The sequence below is a fragment of the Cibotium barometz genome, chromosome 2 (genome assembly GCF_041138505.1).
Source record: "Cibotium barometz isolate CiBa-2024 chromosome 2, ASM4113850v1, whole genome shotgun sequence".
Taxonomy (NCBI): domain Eukaryota; kingdom Viridiplantae; phylum Streptophyta; class Polypodiopsida; order Cyatheales; family Cibotiaceae; genus Cibotium; species Cibotium barometz.
Genome location: NC_141047.1, coordinates 32,368,063 through 32,384,576, shown reverse-complemented (window position 1 = coordinate 32,384,576; position 16,514 = coordinate 32,368,063). Strand labels below are relative to the sequence as shown.

Below are 16,514 nucleotides of genomic sequence, written 5' to 3'. Positions count from 1 at the left end.
TAGCCTCAGTGTCAACTAATGTGAAGGAGGGCTTATAACCTTCCACTTCAACCAAAAGAAAAATCCTCCAAGATAACAAAAATCAAGGTATCTTAATGGTATCAACATGTGGGTGGAGAAGCAGCTACTTGTTGCTCAAGGATACTACGAAGGTGCCAATCAAATTTGGATGGCTTGACAATCAAAGCCTCCTCCTCAACACAGCACTGAGAGGCCAATGAAAAAGAAAAGTACTCCACAACACCATCCACAAAAGCATATGCAAGTTCCTCAGAGCGAACTCTAACATCTCAGCAAGTGTGGGTACCTAAAAGATTACTACAAGCACAAGGGTACTACCAAAGTAATACCAACGCTTGGATTCCCAAACGCATCAAAAAGTCACCTAAGCGTACTCAAAGAAACAAACCTTAGCACCAAAGGCATTAGCCACCAATTTTGTAATGTTCATCAAAGATGGGTGCCTACGCATGTACTTCAACAACAAGGATACTATGATGGTAATCCCATCATATGGTTGCCAAAATCAAACAAAGTGATGAAAGCCTCACCACTGACTTCAACCCCAAGAGCTTCACCTAAAGTTCAACAAAAATGGAAACCCAAGCAACACCAAGCCAGTCACTCAACCACTCTTGTGCATTCAGCACCTACACAAGAGCTTGTGTGTTCAAGCAACCCTAATGGTAACTAACCAGCAGTCTTACCTATCGCCTCGACAACATTTGAGCCAAAAGTTCAAGAATCGATTCCCACATCTGCAATGAAGACTTATGAGTGCATCAAAGGCAAACTCACAATGCTCTTTTCACCCCTCTGGATGTGAAGTGTAAGTGCAGAAGCTACGCGATAGACATAAGAACCTATTATCTCAAAAAGGAGAGTAGCCACAAGAACCTGCTACTTGCAAGGTGGTAGTAAAAAAAAAACATAAACACAATGGAGTCACACATATGGCCTATCTAGAAGTGGTAGAATATCACAAGCAACACCCAAGGATCTTCAAATAGCCATTATATTTTGTTAAGCTTATAGCTTACTATTGCCAACGCCTCAACTTAACAACTTTCCACATACATATCTAGATGGGGGGCCATGGTGGGCGAAAGCTTGGTCAATTGTTGGAATTATTTGGCATTTATGGATTTATTTGATGGATATTTATTTTATGTGCAAGCGAGATTGACCACCTCTAACTTGTCACATATTTTGAGCTTATATATTGAATGTCAGTGCAGATCAGTGGTAGGGTTAGTGTGCGGGATGTGCATGGATCCACCGGGCTTACTTCGATGGAAGTTTATTGATGCATGGTGTATGGTGATTATTTACGATCGGCAATGGTAGTGATATTTTATGTGCACATTAGTGTGCAACATTTTGATATACATTAGTTCTATTTTATGAGAGTGAACCTTAGAGTGTTCACACTTTTGTATTTAGGCTTATGTAAGCCCAAAGTGGAGATCCACATTTTTGGGTCTTGCTTTTTGTACAAGGAAATATATTTAAATACACCATGAAGAGGACGTGAGCCACTTCTATGGTGGGGGATATTTAACCCATTCTTATGTCACGCGCATAAGCTTTTCATCTCTTTTTGAGCTTTGAGTATTCCTTTCAAGTTTATTTTTATGGAGGGCCAACCATGAGCTTCCAGCATTGGTATCAGAGCCAGAGCTAGGATCAGGGAGAACTGCTATACTTTTGTCGTCCTACCTTCTTGTAAAAAAAAAAGGTTGTGTATTAGGCACTTAGACGGCACGGGACTATTGTCCTTTGTATGAAGGTGAAGAACACTGGCACGAAACCTAGTGAGACTAATTTGTCAGAGCGCCACCCGAGTAGACAAGCATCTACATTGGACATCGTGACAAGGGATAGTGCACCAGTCACTAGTAAGCGAACACACCGGCCACCAACAAGGGAACATACAGGCCGCCAGCTCACCAGCTAGCAAGTACATGCAAAACTGCTAGCGCATTGGCAAAGCAAGGACATCGACGAGCAGAAGGAGCACATAGTACAACCAGCAAGCATTGACGACGAATGGAATGACCATGAAACTGGCACCCTCACCTCCCCCACAAGGCAAGCGTGGATGTCTCCTAAGAGACAAGGGTAAACATACCTCTTTTCTCCCCTTTTTACCCATGTTGCATTCCCTCCTCAACGCTATGTGGGATTATAGACGCCTATGTGGCAGCCCTTGCTGAGGGTGTGATAGAAGAGAAGAAGAAGAAGAAGGAAAGAAAAAAAAAGAGAAGTAGAAAGAAGAAAGAAGAAGAAGAAGAAGAAAGAGAAGAGAAGAGGAAGAAGAGAGAAGAAGAAGAGAGAGAAAAGAGGAAAAGAGAAGAAAAAGAAAAAGAAAATATATCTTTCATCTTTTTGAAGGGGTCTTTTTTTTTCAAAGATCTTTCAAGTCTCTATTCTCCAATTTCTTCAAAGCATCTACAGCCATGGATTCCAATGACATCACTTAACCTCCAATGATTTTGAATGTGTCACCTCTTCCCACTCCTACTTTGGAGGAGCGCATTCTTCTACTCGAGATGCGACTTGAAGAACGCAAATGCCAGCGCGTTCATGAAGAATCTCCTAATGTTATGCCTCTCGAAGATGATTGCTTGAACAAGATTATTAAATCCATTTTCGACTTGCAAACGGACTCACAAGGACTCCAAGATCAGCCGTTGTGCAATCACGTTCTCCAAATTTGATGGTAAAAAAGATGGTCATTTAGTTCTTTCTTGGTTGACTCAATTTGATGACTATTTTGCTGGTAAATGCTTCTCTAAGGAAGATAAAATAAAGTGTGCTACTAATCATTTGAGTGATCGAGCTTCACTGTGGTGGAACGCACTTCGCATGGGTCCTATCAAGCCTCTCACATCATGGGATCAATTCCAAGACAAATTCAAGTCTGCTTTTCTTCCTCCACAATTCCACCTTAACACTCGTCCTCCACAATTCCCAAACAAATTCAAGTTTGCTTTTCTTCCTCCACAATTTCACCTTAACACTTGTCGAGCATGGAATCTTCTCCGCATGACAGATCGTGATATGGTTTCTCAATACACGGAGAGATTTTGGCAATCACTTCTTATGCTTCGTATGCTCAAGGAGAGTCACTCCAACAAAAGTATGAAGATGGTCTTGAGACAACTATTCAAGTGGATGTGAACATGTTTAAGCCAACTTCTCTTGATGATGCAATCTCTCTTGCTCATGATTCCGAGTGCAAGAAAGGTTTGCCTCGTCAATTACCTCGCAATGGTTAGTATGGTTCTCCACCCAATCGACAATCTTCTTTCGTGGGGAATCAAGGTTTCAGATCTTCTTTTCGACGTCCTCAATTTTATCAATCTCCTTCAACAAGGCGTCCATGGAATGGTAATAATGGTAATTTTGGTAATGGTAGTAGCAATGCACGCACTTTTTCCAATTCAAATGTAAAGAACAATGTTAATGCTACCACCCCAAGCAATGTACACCCCAAACCCAATTCTAGTCACAATAGTAATGCACCCACTCCTCGCCCTATCCAACATTGTCAAGGCGGTAATGTGCCTACATGCTTCAAGTGTCATCGAGTGGGACATCGAGCCAACAAGTGTACTTTTCATCCTACTCAAGTGGCATAGCTTCACAATATGAAAGATGACACATACTGCGATGGTGATGTGATATGGCTTTGGATTGGACGGAAGATCAACTCAACAATGAAGAAGTGGGTACGTAAAGCGAATCGGCAGGTACTTCAATCACTCCTCACTCTTTGCTTCATATGAAAGGATCTATTAATGGAAATGATATCACTATTTTGCATGATGATGGTAGTATAGAAGATTTTATTTCTAAAAAGGCAGTTCGTAGGTTGCATTTGGAGACTCATCCTTCATGTTATAAGGCTAAATTTGCATTTCAAGGCACATGATACATGGGAACTCGTGAAGTTCATGACCTTGAGATATAAATTGGACCTTATAAACAAAAACGAAACTCTCTCATTGCGCCTTTGCATTCTAGTGACATCATACTTGGTATGCCATTTAGACATGAATTCAATCCACATATTGATTATTCCATGCATACTATGGATTTCACACATAATGGTACTCTCATGTAATTAGTTGGTGATCGTTCTTTTGAGATGTATCCATTATTATTCCATACCCAAGCTAAATGTGCACTTTGGAAGCAATCACGTGTATACATGATTTTAGTCAATGAAGTGCAAGCATATGAAAATAATCTCACTCCTTCTCAACAAGCATTCATGGCTAGGTTTCAAGATTGTTTTGTAGACGATTTACCTCCTACCTTACCTCTTTCATGTCCTGAAGACCATACTATAGAGATTATTAGCCAACCACCTCATGGAGCTCCTTATCGTACAAATCCTCTTCAACAAAAAGAAATTGAATGCCAAATTAGAGAATTATTAGACAAGAAACTTATTCGACCTAGTAGTTCTTCTTTTGGTGCACCTGTTCTTCTTGTTGAAAAGAAAAATAAGACTTACCAAACGTGTATTGATTATAGAGCTCTAAATAAGGTCACGGTTAAGAATAGATATCCCATCCCGCATGTTGATTTGCTAGACAAGCTTAAAGGTGCATCTCTCTTTAGTAAAATTGATTTGAAATTTGGATATCAAGTTCGAATGACTAGTTTTGACATTTATAAAACTGCTTTTCGTACACAAACTGGTCATTATGAATTTTTGTTTATGCCTTTCGGTCTAACCAATGCACCTGCTACTTTTGCATGCATGATAAATCGTATATTTCTTGACATTAGAATTGCGTCATTGTTTTCTTTGATGATTTGCTTGTCTTTAGTAAAAATCATGCAGAACATGAAGAGCATCTTGCATTAGTGTTTAATCTTCTTAAAGAAAATCAACTTTATGCTAATCTGGATAAACGTCTCTTTTTCTAAGATGAAATTGAGTTCTTAGGCCACATTGTTTTAAGTGAAGGTATCAAAGTTGATCCAAAAATGGTAAAATTCATTGAGACTTGGCCTACTACATGTGTTAAAGAAGTAAGATCTTTTCTTGGTTTGGGTGGTTTTTATAGGAAGTTTGTTCGTAATTTCTCATTGATAGCACTTCCTTTGACAATGTTGCTTAAGAAAGGTCTAGTTTTTTGATGGGGTGAAAACCAACAAAAGTCATTGGATAGACTAAAATATTTGTTGGCTCATGCCCCTATCCTCCAACTTCTAGACTTTACTCAACTGTTCTTCCTCGTAGTCTCACTGATCCTAGTGGCTTAGGAATCATTATACTGTCCTTATGCAAGATGGACATCCTTTGGCTTATGAGAGTAGAAAATTGACAACTTCTGAACTTTTGTACAGTACATATGACAAGGAGTTATTAGCCGTTGTCCATGCCTTAAACATGTGGAAACATTATCTTATGGGTTTTGAGTTTATGATTAAGATCGACCAACAAAGTATTAGATATCTTCTTAATCAACCTCTTATCTCGGATCGAAATATTAATGGGCATCTTTTATTTAGAGTTTTCATTCTCTTATCCAATATCAACCTGGTAAAGAGAATATAGTGACTGATGCACTTAGTTGACGACCTTCTATTTCAAACATTTCAGTGCTTGACATTCATTCTTTGCATGATATGCGTGACTCATATGTTACAGATCCTGATTTTTCTAATGTTTGGCATAAGTTAGAAACCAATAATTGGTTACCTCTTCATGATTATGCATATAATGATGGTTTCCTTTTCTTTCAAAAGCATTTATGCATTACACTTCCTTATAGATCTTTTATTCTTGAAGAGATGCATCGTCCCCCATATGTTGGTCATTGTGGCATTCTCACTACTCTTTGCACAATAGAAGAATATTTTTATTGGCCACAATTAAAACATGATGTTGCTTATTTTGTCTCGGAATGTGTGACATGTCACAATGAGTTAAAAGACATCATGGAAAACAGTATGGACTACTCATGCCTTTACTTATTCCCGTGGCACCATGGGAAGAAATTTCTATGAACTTTATAACTGGTTTACCTACCACATCTTCTCGAAATGATATGATATGGACAATTGTTGACAGATTTAGTAAGCAAGCTTATTTCGTTGCATGTCGTTAAACATTGAATGCTTCACGTGTTGCACAATTGTTTATCAATTGTTGACAGATTTAGTAAGCAAGCTTATTTCGTTGCATGTCGTTAAACATTGAATGCTTCACATGTTGCACAATTGTTTATCAAAACTATCTTCACAAATCATGGTTTACCTAAAGTCATTATTTTAGATTGTGATTCTCGCTTTTGTAATCATTTTTGGATGGCATTGTTTTCAAACTTAGGCACTAAGATTGATTTTAGTTTTGCATATTATCCAGAAAGTAATGGGGGACAAATTGAGGCCACTAACAGCACTATTTTAGATCTTTTAAGGTCTTACACTATCTCATCTCCTGCAAATTGGGTCAGTATTTGCATCTTTTGCAATTTGCATATAATAACACACCTCATACAACCACTAGCAAAGATCCTTTTGATATTGTCTATGGTGAGAAACTTCCAACTCCAATTACTAGACTTTCTCATGAAGTTTTAGCGGCGGCCAATGATTTTGCTGTGACGAGGCTGTGACACATAATCGTATTCTGGCCGAAGCTCATGACTTTATTCTTAAGGCTCAACAAGCTTACACTCGATAGGATAACAAACATAGAAGACCAAAGACTTTTGAAGAAAATGATTTAGTTTGGCTTTGCATAGAAAAGTGTAGATTAAAGTCTTTTGAGAAACATCCAACCATTAACTTATCTCGATGTTTTATGGGTCTTTTAGAATTATTGCTAAGATCAATGACAATGCTTATCGTTTGTCCCTTCCTGACCATTGGAATATTCGTAACTCCTTTCACATTAGTCTACTTAGACCCTTTAAAGATACACCACCTTCTACCCCCGTTTATGATGACCCACCTCTCCTAGAGGCTGATACATAAATTTTAGTTCTTGAAGCAATTCTTGATCGTGAGCAAACTACAACTTGCAATGGCAATATTTATGTTATATATTTTGTTAAGTATAAGAATTATCCTGTAGAAGAATCTCAGTGGATTCCAGACCATGCCCTTGCTACACACTCTGCCGCCCTGATCGACTCCTTTCACAGACAATTGCAGTGAATTTTACACTTGGTATGAATACCGGTGTACCCGTGTTGTGAAGGTCACCGATTTGAGGTATCACACGATTGGCAGTTTATTTTGGTATTTGGCATTGGTATGTGTGAAGGTCACCGATTTGAGGTATCACACATGGTTATTTTTTCGTGCAAAGGTCATTGAATTGAGATATTGCACGTAGTTGTTTAAATATGCAAAGGTACTGACTTTAAGGTATTGCATGTTTAGCAACTAAGGACAGTTGCTTTTCACAAGGGAGAAATGTTGGAATTATTTGAATTATTTGGCATTTATGGATTTATTTGATGGATATTTATTTTATGTACACGCGAGACTAATTACCTCTAACTTATTACATATTTTGAGCTTATATTGTGAATGTCAGTGCAGATCAGTGGTGGCAGGGTTAGTATGTGGGATGTGCATGGATCCACTGGGCTTACTTCGACGGAAATTTATTGACGCATGGCGTGTGGCGATTATTTATGATCGGCAATGGTAGTGATATTTTATGTGCACATTAGTGTGTAACATTTTGATATACATTAGTTCTATTTCATGAGTGAACCTTAGAGTGTTCACACTTTTGTATTTAGGTTTATGCAAGCCCAAAGTGGAGATCCATATTTTTGGCTATATGTATTTTTGGCTCTTGCTTTTTGTACAATGAAATATATTTAAATACACCATGAAGAGGATGTGAGCCACTCTTATGGTGGGGGAGATTTAACCCATTCTTGTGTCATAGGCATAAGCTTTTCATCTATTTTTGAGCTTTGAGGATTCCTTTTTCAAGTTTATTTTTATGGAGGGTCAACCGTGAGCTTCCAGCATCAATGGTATAACCCATCACTTGGAACTTTCCTTCAATTTGCAAACCTCTCCAAACACAAGTCTTTGCAATGCATGGGTCTCAAGTCCTTAATGAAGATATCTTAACCTCACAAGTTGATGTAATTCTTTCAAGTTTCGCCAATGAGTGGTTATTTCAACAAAAAATAGTAGCTTAATAACAGTTTATTTAACTCAATTCTTTTACTTCATGTATATTTGCTTCAAAGAGCACTTAAATATACATAAAAGCATAAAAAACACATGGGAAGAAGCATGCAAGAACATGTTCTACTCAATAACATTTAACAAGAATCCTGTCACATAACGGGACTTCATCGAAGGCTAATTTCTTCAAATGATGAATGTCACTTCAATGAATCAAATGAGGAACTGAGAATCACCATCTTATTTTGATGATTATGTCTACGTTCCTCCGGATACTTCCCTCTCTTCTCTCCCATAGTTAATATCTCTTAGCGTCCCCACTAACACAAATCACATGAAACCTTGCTTATGATTGCCAAAAATAAATTGAGCAAAAAAAAAACATGCTCACACAAATATAAAAATGCAATCATTCGCAAAAAACCCCACCACCACCCGTTAGGAATTCCCAATTACCACTAACCTTTTCATTTACTAACTAACCTTTCATTGAACGTCACTCAACATCAAAGCTTAACAATTCTCCCCACACAAAGGTCTTCAACGTGATTGCCATCGGGAAGGGGGGAATGTTAACCCATTCTTAGGGTTAACAAGAGCTAACACCATTATCTTACATCAAGGAGTCAAGGTAGATACACCAAAAAGGTCATACATTCAAGATATGAAGCAATGGTGTTCAAAGCTATAGCTTGGATGAGCACCCGTAATGGTGTGAGAGAGTATTTATGGCGATTCTCGCTTCAAGACCGTGTGGTAGCAAGTTAGGATAAAGTCCTAAGTGATGTACTTCATGGATATATTATGAGAGTAGTCATTGTCATAGCATTAGGCCTCTTATGAGCCTAAAGTGCTCGGCCGGCCACAGTTCAAGTGAGTGTGAACACTTATGGCCATGTATATAAGTGAATTTCTCTCATAATACAGGAGACTCTTCTATTGTGGTATAGAGTCTTGCTCTTGCTAATCCTCTAATCTCTCTCCCTTACGCATGCTAGTGAGTGTGTGTGAGTGAAGTGAGGTGAGAGGAGGGACGAGTACCCATAGTGCAAGCGATGGTGTGACAACGTTCGCGGGAGGCACGGTGGAATTGCTTCTCAAGGAGTTGTAGAGCTTGGAGACCTCTCAACGGTTACGAGCTCGGCCATTGGAAGATCCTCACGACAGTTGCGGTTTACCAAGTAATCTCTTGTTGGATGTGTTTCAAGGGGGAAGTTAGGGTGAGCTATAACAGAGGTTCGGGCTATCACAAAGACTACTGTTAGAGCAATAAAACCAAAACCCTTTATAAGAATATAATTACTAGATTTAGGTGCCCGCTTGAACTAGTAAGCGATAGAGGGACTCATTTCATCAAAATGATGTCAAGTTCATGTTGAGTGAATTCATGGTAGTGCACTACAAATCCTTGGCCTACTACCCATAAGCCAATTGCCAGGCTAAAAACACTAACAAGATTATCTGTGCTATCTTAACCAAGATAGTGGAAGCCTCCCATAATAACTAGGAGCAAAAGTTACTATAGTTAATTGCCTACAAAGTGGCCTACTACCCCCTAAGCCAATGGCCAGGCTAAAAACACCAACAAGATTATCTCTGCCTAATGGGTATTTAAAGAGGGGTCTCCAAAAAGTGATGGGCCATTTTACATGGAAAATTCTAGCTATTTTTAAAACGTCGCCCAAAAATTACAAGTCTTGAATGAGTTATGGAGAAAGATTTGCCAAAAATACACTACATGTGGCACATAAGATATAAAGTTTGAAATATTTGCACAATGTTTTGAAGTTCATATAGGGAACACATTTGCCAATCTATCCATATTTACACCATAGTATCAACCTCTTATTTTTTCCTCGAGGACCAACCATGGTAGATTTTTTGCTCTCTAAGGAAGATGAGCCAATAGGGACCTACAATGAGTGAAAAAAGAAGACCAATTAATTAATGAGAGGAAGTGGGTGGGTCTAACTAAGGTGGCTCATAAATTCAGCATGGGTGACATTTCAGAATGGGTCGGCCCGACTAAGGTGGCTAGTTTGTAGTGTGGGTAACCTTTTATATTTGTACGCATCCTCTCCTCTCTCCTTGGTAGAAGACATTGGGGCTACATCTCCTCATGCACTTGATCTAAGTCCCCTTTTGCATATTTACCCACCACTATAGATTACGAAGGCGGCTATAGATCATTAACCTCTCATGATCCCGACCCCAAGCAAGGCTATAGTCATAGATTAACATCGAGAAGAGCGTAAGAGAGGATCTCGATACGCATATATGATTATCATTGAGAGTGAGTGCAACTACTATAGATCATGAAGGCGGCTATAGATTATTACCAAGAGAAGCCAACACGACCACCTCTCACGATCCCCACACAAGCGAGCAAGCATCATCATCAACATCGAGGGGGATAAGGATGAGTATCTACCCACGATGCAAAGACACTCTCTGCATAAGCAGTTATATCCAGAGGGAGCAATAGGTTTGATTATTGGAGTGTTCGTCTTGGTCTTCTTCTTCCAAATGTTTTCTAGGAATTTTAAAAATATTTATGTTGTCCATGCATTCCTCAGTCTCTCCAACCGAGCACCTAGATCATCCCTCTTGCAGAGAACAGTAGATGCATGTATTGTCAAAGTTGAGGACAAGTCCCCATGCATATCAAAAAAGTAGACGTGATCTCTCTAGAGAGCATCGCTTGAGGGCTCTCTTGTATGTTTCTCTCAATTTTGAATCCATGGGAATTTTCGACATCACAAATAAAAAATATGTATGCTTTTATTTTTGTCTTCTTCTTTCTAAATTAAAGAGAGATGATTTTTTTCTAAGAGTAGAGGCATTTGAGGGCACACAAGAAAAAATATATTTGGTCTCAGAAAAAGTGGTTGATGTTGGAATTTTTTAAGCTCCAAGCCGTCGCTCATGCTTATATATTGTGTTGAAATGATTTTCAATGACAGGTTGCTTAATTTGAAAACATACAAGTGCAACAAGTAAGGGTTTAAGTCTTCCAAAACAAGAGTAGCTACTAAGATGCCGAATTTCACCAAACTATGATGGATTAATCTCTAAATTTGTCCCTTTATAGCTCTTGTGAAAATTTATGCCTTTAGTGGCTCTTGTAGGTACTCACAAAAAGCTTTTTAATGTACTAAGAGGGGAGTTTGCTTGGTAGGTGATCTGCTCATCTACCCTAGTGTCTATCCCATGTGTGTGTGTGCGCGAGCGAGTGTGTGAGAGAGAGAGAGAGAGAGAGAGAGAGAGAGAGAATTAGAGAATTTTAAAAACAAGTGAGAAGTCACAATAATTTGCCGCTCTGCCCTATGCAATGGGTGGAATATTAAAAGGGAAAAGATGAGGAAGAAGAGGGGCCCAATTCTAGATGTTTTTAGGGAAGAATAGACTTTTAAGGGGATTTTTAATAGCAAAAAAAATGGTAACAAGTTTATGTTCTCACGCTAGTTCTGGAGAGTATTTTTCCTAATTCGTTCGTTCAAGAGTTGATTTGTCCTGCGCTAATCAACTTTCATTTTCCAGGAGGTTGGACAGATTGGTTACAATTGAAAAAGGGCTTCTACATGGGCGATCGGGAGAGAAAGCTACGCAACCATGTGCCCTAGTCAACGCCGTAGCGCAGCAAAAGCTCATCTGCTGCAACTTAAAACTGCACTTTTCGAAGCCCACATGATAGAAGCTCGTCACCAGATCCGTCTTTTGTCGCTGCTTTTCTGATCGAGGCTCCTTCAACCCTTTTCGTTTTTCCATCCTTTTGATCGAAATCCGAACAACCCACTTTGCGGAGCAGCTTAGTTTGAGATGGGTTCTGAAGGGCCTCTTCTTTCAGTGGTTCATGTGACAGGATTCAAGAGATTTCAAGGCGTAGATGAGAACCCCACAGAGGTCATTGCACTCGCGCTGCAGGATTATGTTGAGAGTAAGGGTTTGCCCCCCGGAATGAGGCTAGGCAGCGTCACAGTTCTTGAAACAGCCGGCGACGGGGCCCTCTCTGCCCTACGGAAGATTTTAAATTCTGCGCTTCCAGCAAAACCCACCGATCAAAACTGTGATAACCCTCTCTCTTCCCCTATTGACGAGCAGATCATTTGGGTACTGATTCTACATCTTTCTTACAATACAATTTTCTAGAGTGATTCTACTTCTTTATTTCAGTATAACTTTCTAAGAATGGTGGTTGCTTTTTACCTTTTGAAAAATTCAGTTGCTGGTTGTTGTCATTGTTATCACTGTTAATAACCTTTGGGCTAGTCCCTGGTTGAGTGAATTCTTGTTTGCTTTGGGCAGCCTGGAGTGCACAATTGCCCTCAAGCATGGCGTCTTTGCATGTGTTGGTTACTGATGTATTTATTTGACATGGGAAGACAATGAAGGACTGCTGGGATTTGTCAAGGAAACTCTAGACATGGGCTGTTTAAACCTCCATGGCAGCCCCAGTGTGATAGGTCGTGTCCCTGGTACATACTTGCAGGAATTTTCAAAGACCGAGCCTCTTTGAGAGCCATTTCTGGCAGCTAATCACATGTCTTTCTCACTTTGAATTCTAAATTATTAACTAGTTTCAGATTGTGTGAGCATATGGTGTCTTTAGAAAGGTGATAAAGTTATAAAACATGCCATTAGAGGTATTTCCAAATTTTCAACATGTACAGCTGTAAGCTTATGCTGAGAAATTAGATTCAAGAGTAGCTTTTCAAGGTTTGCAAGTTTTGATGTTGAATGATCGACCAGACACGTTGGACCAGTCAATGATTAGACCAGGTCATTGACAGCACAATGCAACCACCAGGGGCATTCGTGATAGCAGATTCTCTAATCGTGTGACAACAATCCTTATCGAAGAGATGATGCCCCCCATTGGGGCATGCTGTGCAGGGTGATTCTACCACCTTTTGGAGGTTGCGTAGATGCTTGAGAGAAGCGATGCTGCTACTCAGGAAAGCTTAGCATAGTGCCTATTGATGAAAATATTTCATCATTGCCAAGGGAGACATCCATGAAATACATTAATGGTTTTGATTTGCAGTTGGACTTGGTGCACAAAGGAGCGGTGAGAGTAGTGTCAAAAGACCTACATAAAGTCATGTAATATCTGCTCATTTATTGGGTGTCGTTTACTTAAGCTAACCCGGAGGTTACTTGTGGTTTAGTCTTTGACCTACCCATTCATTGGGATGCAGCCTATGTAAGGGTGGGATAGAATGTGGGTCTAAGCTCTAAGATGTTCTTGATCAGTTGAGGCCAGTGTGTAGGATTCTTCCTCGTTGTTGTGACCAGAGAGCTGGTGACTTGTGCACGGAAGGAAGGCAGTGGAACATGTTACAAGAGGGGCCTGGGGGGTAGGAATTGGGGTGGAAGAAAAAGGGTGCACAAGTTGCAACAACTCTTCACATGAGGGTGGAGGCAAGATGGGAGAGTGGAATTTGGTTGCAAATATGAGCGAAATCTGTGCAGGTGGTAGGGGGCTTACACAACAAGGCATTCAGTTGGAACCATGCACAAATCGGAGAAAATGGCTAGGTAGGGAAAGATGGTCTGGCAAAGTGCTATTGGCTGCAAGTAAGGAGGACGATAGGGGCTGTGTGGGCTATGCATGGGTAGCAAGGAAAGGAGGACGGTGACACAGATGCTGGAGAGCTGACAGACAAGGCAGGGCAGCTGTTAATGGGATTTTGATTAAAGTTAGCGTGCGGCTACAATCTGCATATTTGAGAGAGGAGTCTTAACATCATAGCCAAGCCAGCAGAGGGGGAGATAGAGAGAGAGGGGGGGAGAGAGAGGAAGAGAAGATCAAGTCAAGAAGAGTAGAGAATGTAGCCCGAACAACAGCAATGAAGGTAAATCAGTCCAAAGGTTAGATTGGGAGAAGGGTTCCTTCCTTGATTCAGGGAGAAGGGTTCCTTCCTTGATTCAGAGAGAGAGGGGGGGAGAGAGAGGAAGAGAAGATCAAGTCAAGAAGAGTAGAGAATGTAGCCCGAACAACAGCAATGAAGGTAAATCAGTCCAAAGGTTAGATTGGGAGAAGGGTTCCTTCCTTGATTCAGAGAGAAGTTAGTAAGATGTTCAGTTTGCAGTTAATCTAGCAAGATTCTTTGTAAATATTCAGCTTTGTAATGTACAGTAGATCTAGCGAGATGTTCAGTTTGCAGTAGATCTAGCAAGATTCATTGTAAATATTCAGTAAGATGTTCAGTTTGCAGTAGATCTAGCAAGATTCATTGTAAATATTCAGCTTTGTAATATACAGTAGGTTAGGTTGGGATAATCGAAGATTCTGTTGTCATTCTATTTCCTCTCTTTCTATTCCCTATATATTTTCAGTTTTGTGCTTCAAAGTAGTTCGAAGAATCAATGCTCTGTTACTGCTATTGGGACGACTGTATATGTATCCCTAGGTTCTTTATCTTGCTGTATCTCCATCTGATGATCACTCATCTATGGGGAATCAACCAACTGGGATGGTTGAAAAACGAGACGAGACTGTTCTTGAGCAATTAGACCCTAAATTTATATCATGGAAGAGGAGTAAGAATCAGTAGCAAGTGCCCACAACAGCATGATCAGTTTAGAAATCGTGGGAGTGCTTGGATCCTGTCGTGATTCTCTTGATTGTTTGGAGGATCGATGATAAAAAAAAGTTATGTAACTCTGCCATTCTATCCCATAGTACCTGTACCCAGGTTTTATCTTTCCCTAGCGAGTCTTTCCGTGAGAATTCCTAACAGTGATGACAGACACAATATAAGTTTGTTAATGTTAGTCATATGAAAGGAAAAGATTCTTAGGTCGTCTTCACAACAACGATGAAGGTTGTCTGGATCTGCCAAGACATGGGCCAGCCTTCAAAGACCGCCCCTACTCCCAACCCTGGATGCATCAATAGCTGTTGGATGTGGCACCTTCTAGCCAAGGAGTTTAGGTGGGTGGCTTTGTGAAGCCCTCCTTATTCAATCATGTTATGTGATACAATTTGAGCCTTTTATTAATGCTGCCAATGTAGGTGCACATGGGGGTCAATAGCGGGGCAAGTAAGTTCGCTGTTGAGAGGCAGGCAGTTAATGAAGCTACGTTTCGGTGTCCTGATGAGATGGGTTGGCAACCTCAGGTACATAATTTATCATGATGGACCAAAAAAAATATTTTGGGATGTGAAATATTTTTCATGGTTTTGGATTTTAAGACACGCAGAATACATACTAATTGCTTGACATTGTAGAGAATCCCAATTGTAGCAGAGGATGGTGGGCTCTCACATTCAAGGGAGGTAATTTTTTTCGTCATTGTCATGTGAAGTAGAAAATGTTATGTTTGAAGCTTAAATGCATAAATTTAGTTGAGCACCTACACTTAGACTTGCATACATATAAATTGAGGGCAAAATTGCCATGTCCAAGCCTCCCTCCACAGGCTGTCCATTTATGTGTAACCCACCTTTAGATAAATCCCTGCCATGTGGGAGACTTGGACGTGAAAGATAGCCTGTCCAGTCTTAAATGGTGTTAGGGTTAGTGAGCCCCCCAAAGCAGACGTCAAAATGAAAGTCAAGAACACCCTTTCAAATTTGGCTCTTGCAATTCACAAGGAAAAGCTAATGTGGTTGCATTTCACGATCGTTTCCTCAAATTTTGCAGACGGATATCGCAGTGTCAGAACTGGTTGATGCGTTGGCGGAGAAAGGCTACAATGTGTCTCTTTCTGATGATGCAGGCAGATTTGTTTGCAACTATGTGTACTACCACTCCCTTTGCCATGCTGCTGCTCATGGGACAAAGTGCTTATTTGTGCATGTTCCTCCCTTCAGCAAAATTGATGTGACCACACAAATTGATTTTATGACCTCCTTGCTTGAGATCTTGGCTTCTGTGTGGTAAGTGTGCATTCCGTGTCTGTATAGTGGCAAACCTCATCTTATTGGAGGACAGATTGCTCCTATTTCTGTTATACATAGGAAGTCAGTCTACAGATATACGTGAATAAATGTGTTCTTCAAAATGTAATAAAAAAAACTTGCTCAATTTAAAGGATTTCTTCTCATGAATCCTTTTTGTCGATTTGAAGCTAAATTCAAGCATTGAACTCATCAAGGAGGCTTTGTCTTAATGTTTCCATAATGTTACTTGCTCTTTCAGTATCATCCACATTAGGCAATGAGCATCTTTTTTTAAAAGGATATTGCAAGGAGGTTTTTAAACCGCACACGACCATGATGAGGGGGAAGGGCAATTGAACCCATGTGCCGAGCTTTGGAAGCTGAAGCTTTACATATCTCATAATATGCTATAACTTCCTCTTGTAAAGGGCTCCCCTAGGTA

General features: G+C 39.9%; 1 protein-coding gene across 1 annotated transcript; it reads left to right on the top strand.

Annotated features, from left to right (window-relative positions):
- Positions 1-11,726: 11,726 nt before the first annotated feature.
- LOC147640951 (uncharacterized) lies at positions 11,727-16,240 on the top strand. Its single transcript, XM_086816802.1, has 4 exons — positions 11,727-12,294; positions 15,203-15,307; positions 15,419-15,466; positions 15,834-16,240. Exons 1-4 carry the CDS (start codon positions 12,004-12,006, stop codon positions 16,071-16,073), a joined length of 684 nt encoding a protein of 227 aa, XP_086672928.1. The 5' UTR covers positions 11,727-12,003; the 3' UTR covers positions 16,074-16,240.
- Positions 16,241-16,514: the final 274 nt, after the last annotated feature.

Bases quoted from the DNA above. Each gene is read 5' to 3' on its own strand.
- LOC147640951 (XM_086816802.1), top strand. From the start codon at position 12,004: ATGGGTTCTGAAGGGCCTCTTCTTTCAGTGGTTCATGTGACAGGATTC. The intron at 15,308-15,418 runs GTACATAATTTA...TTGACATTGTAG, and splicing joins AGATGGGTTGGCAACCTCAG to AGAATCCCAATTGTAGCAGA. The intron at 15,467-15,833 runs GTAATTTTTTTC...CAAATTTTGCAG, and splicing joins GGCTCTCACATTCAAGGGAG to ACGGATATCGCAGTGTCAGA.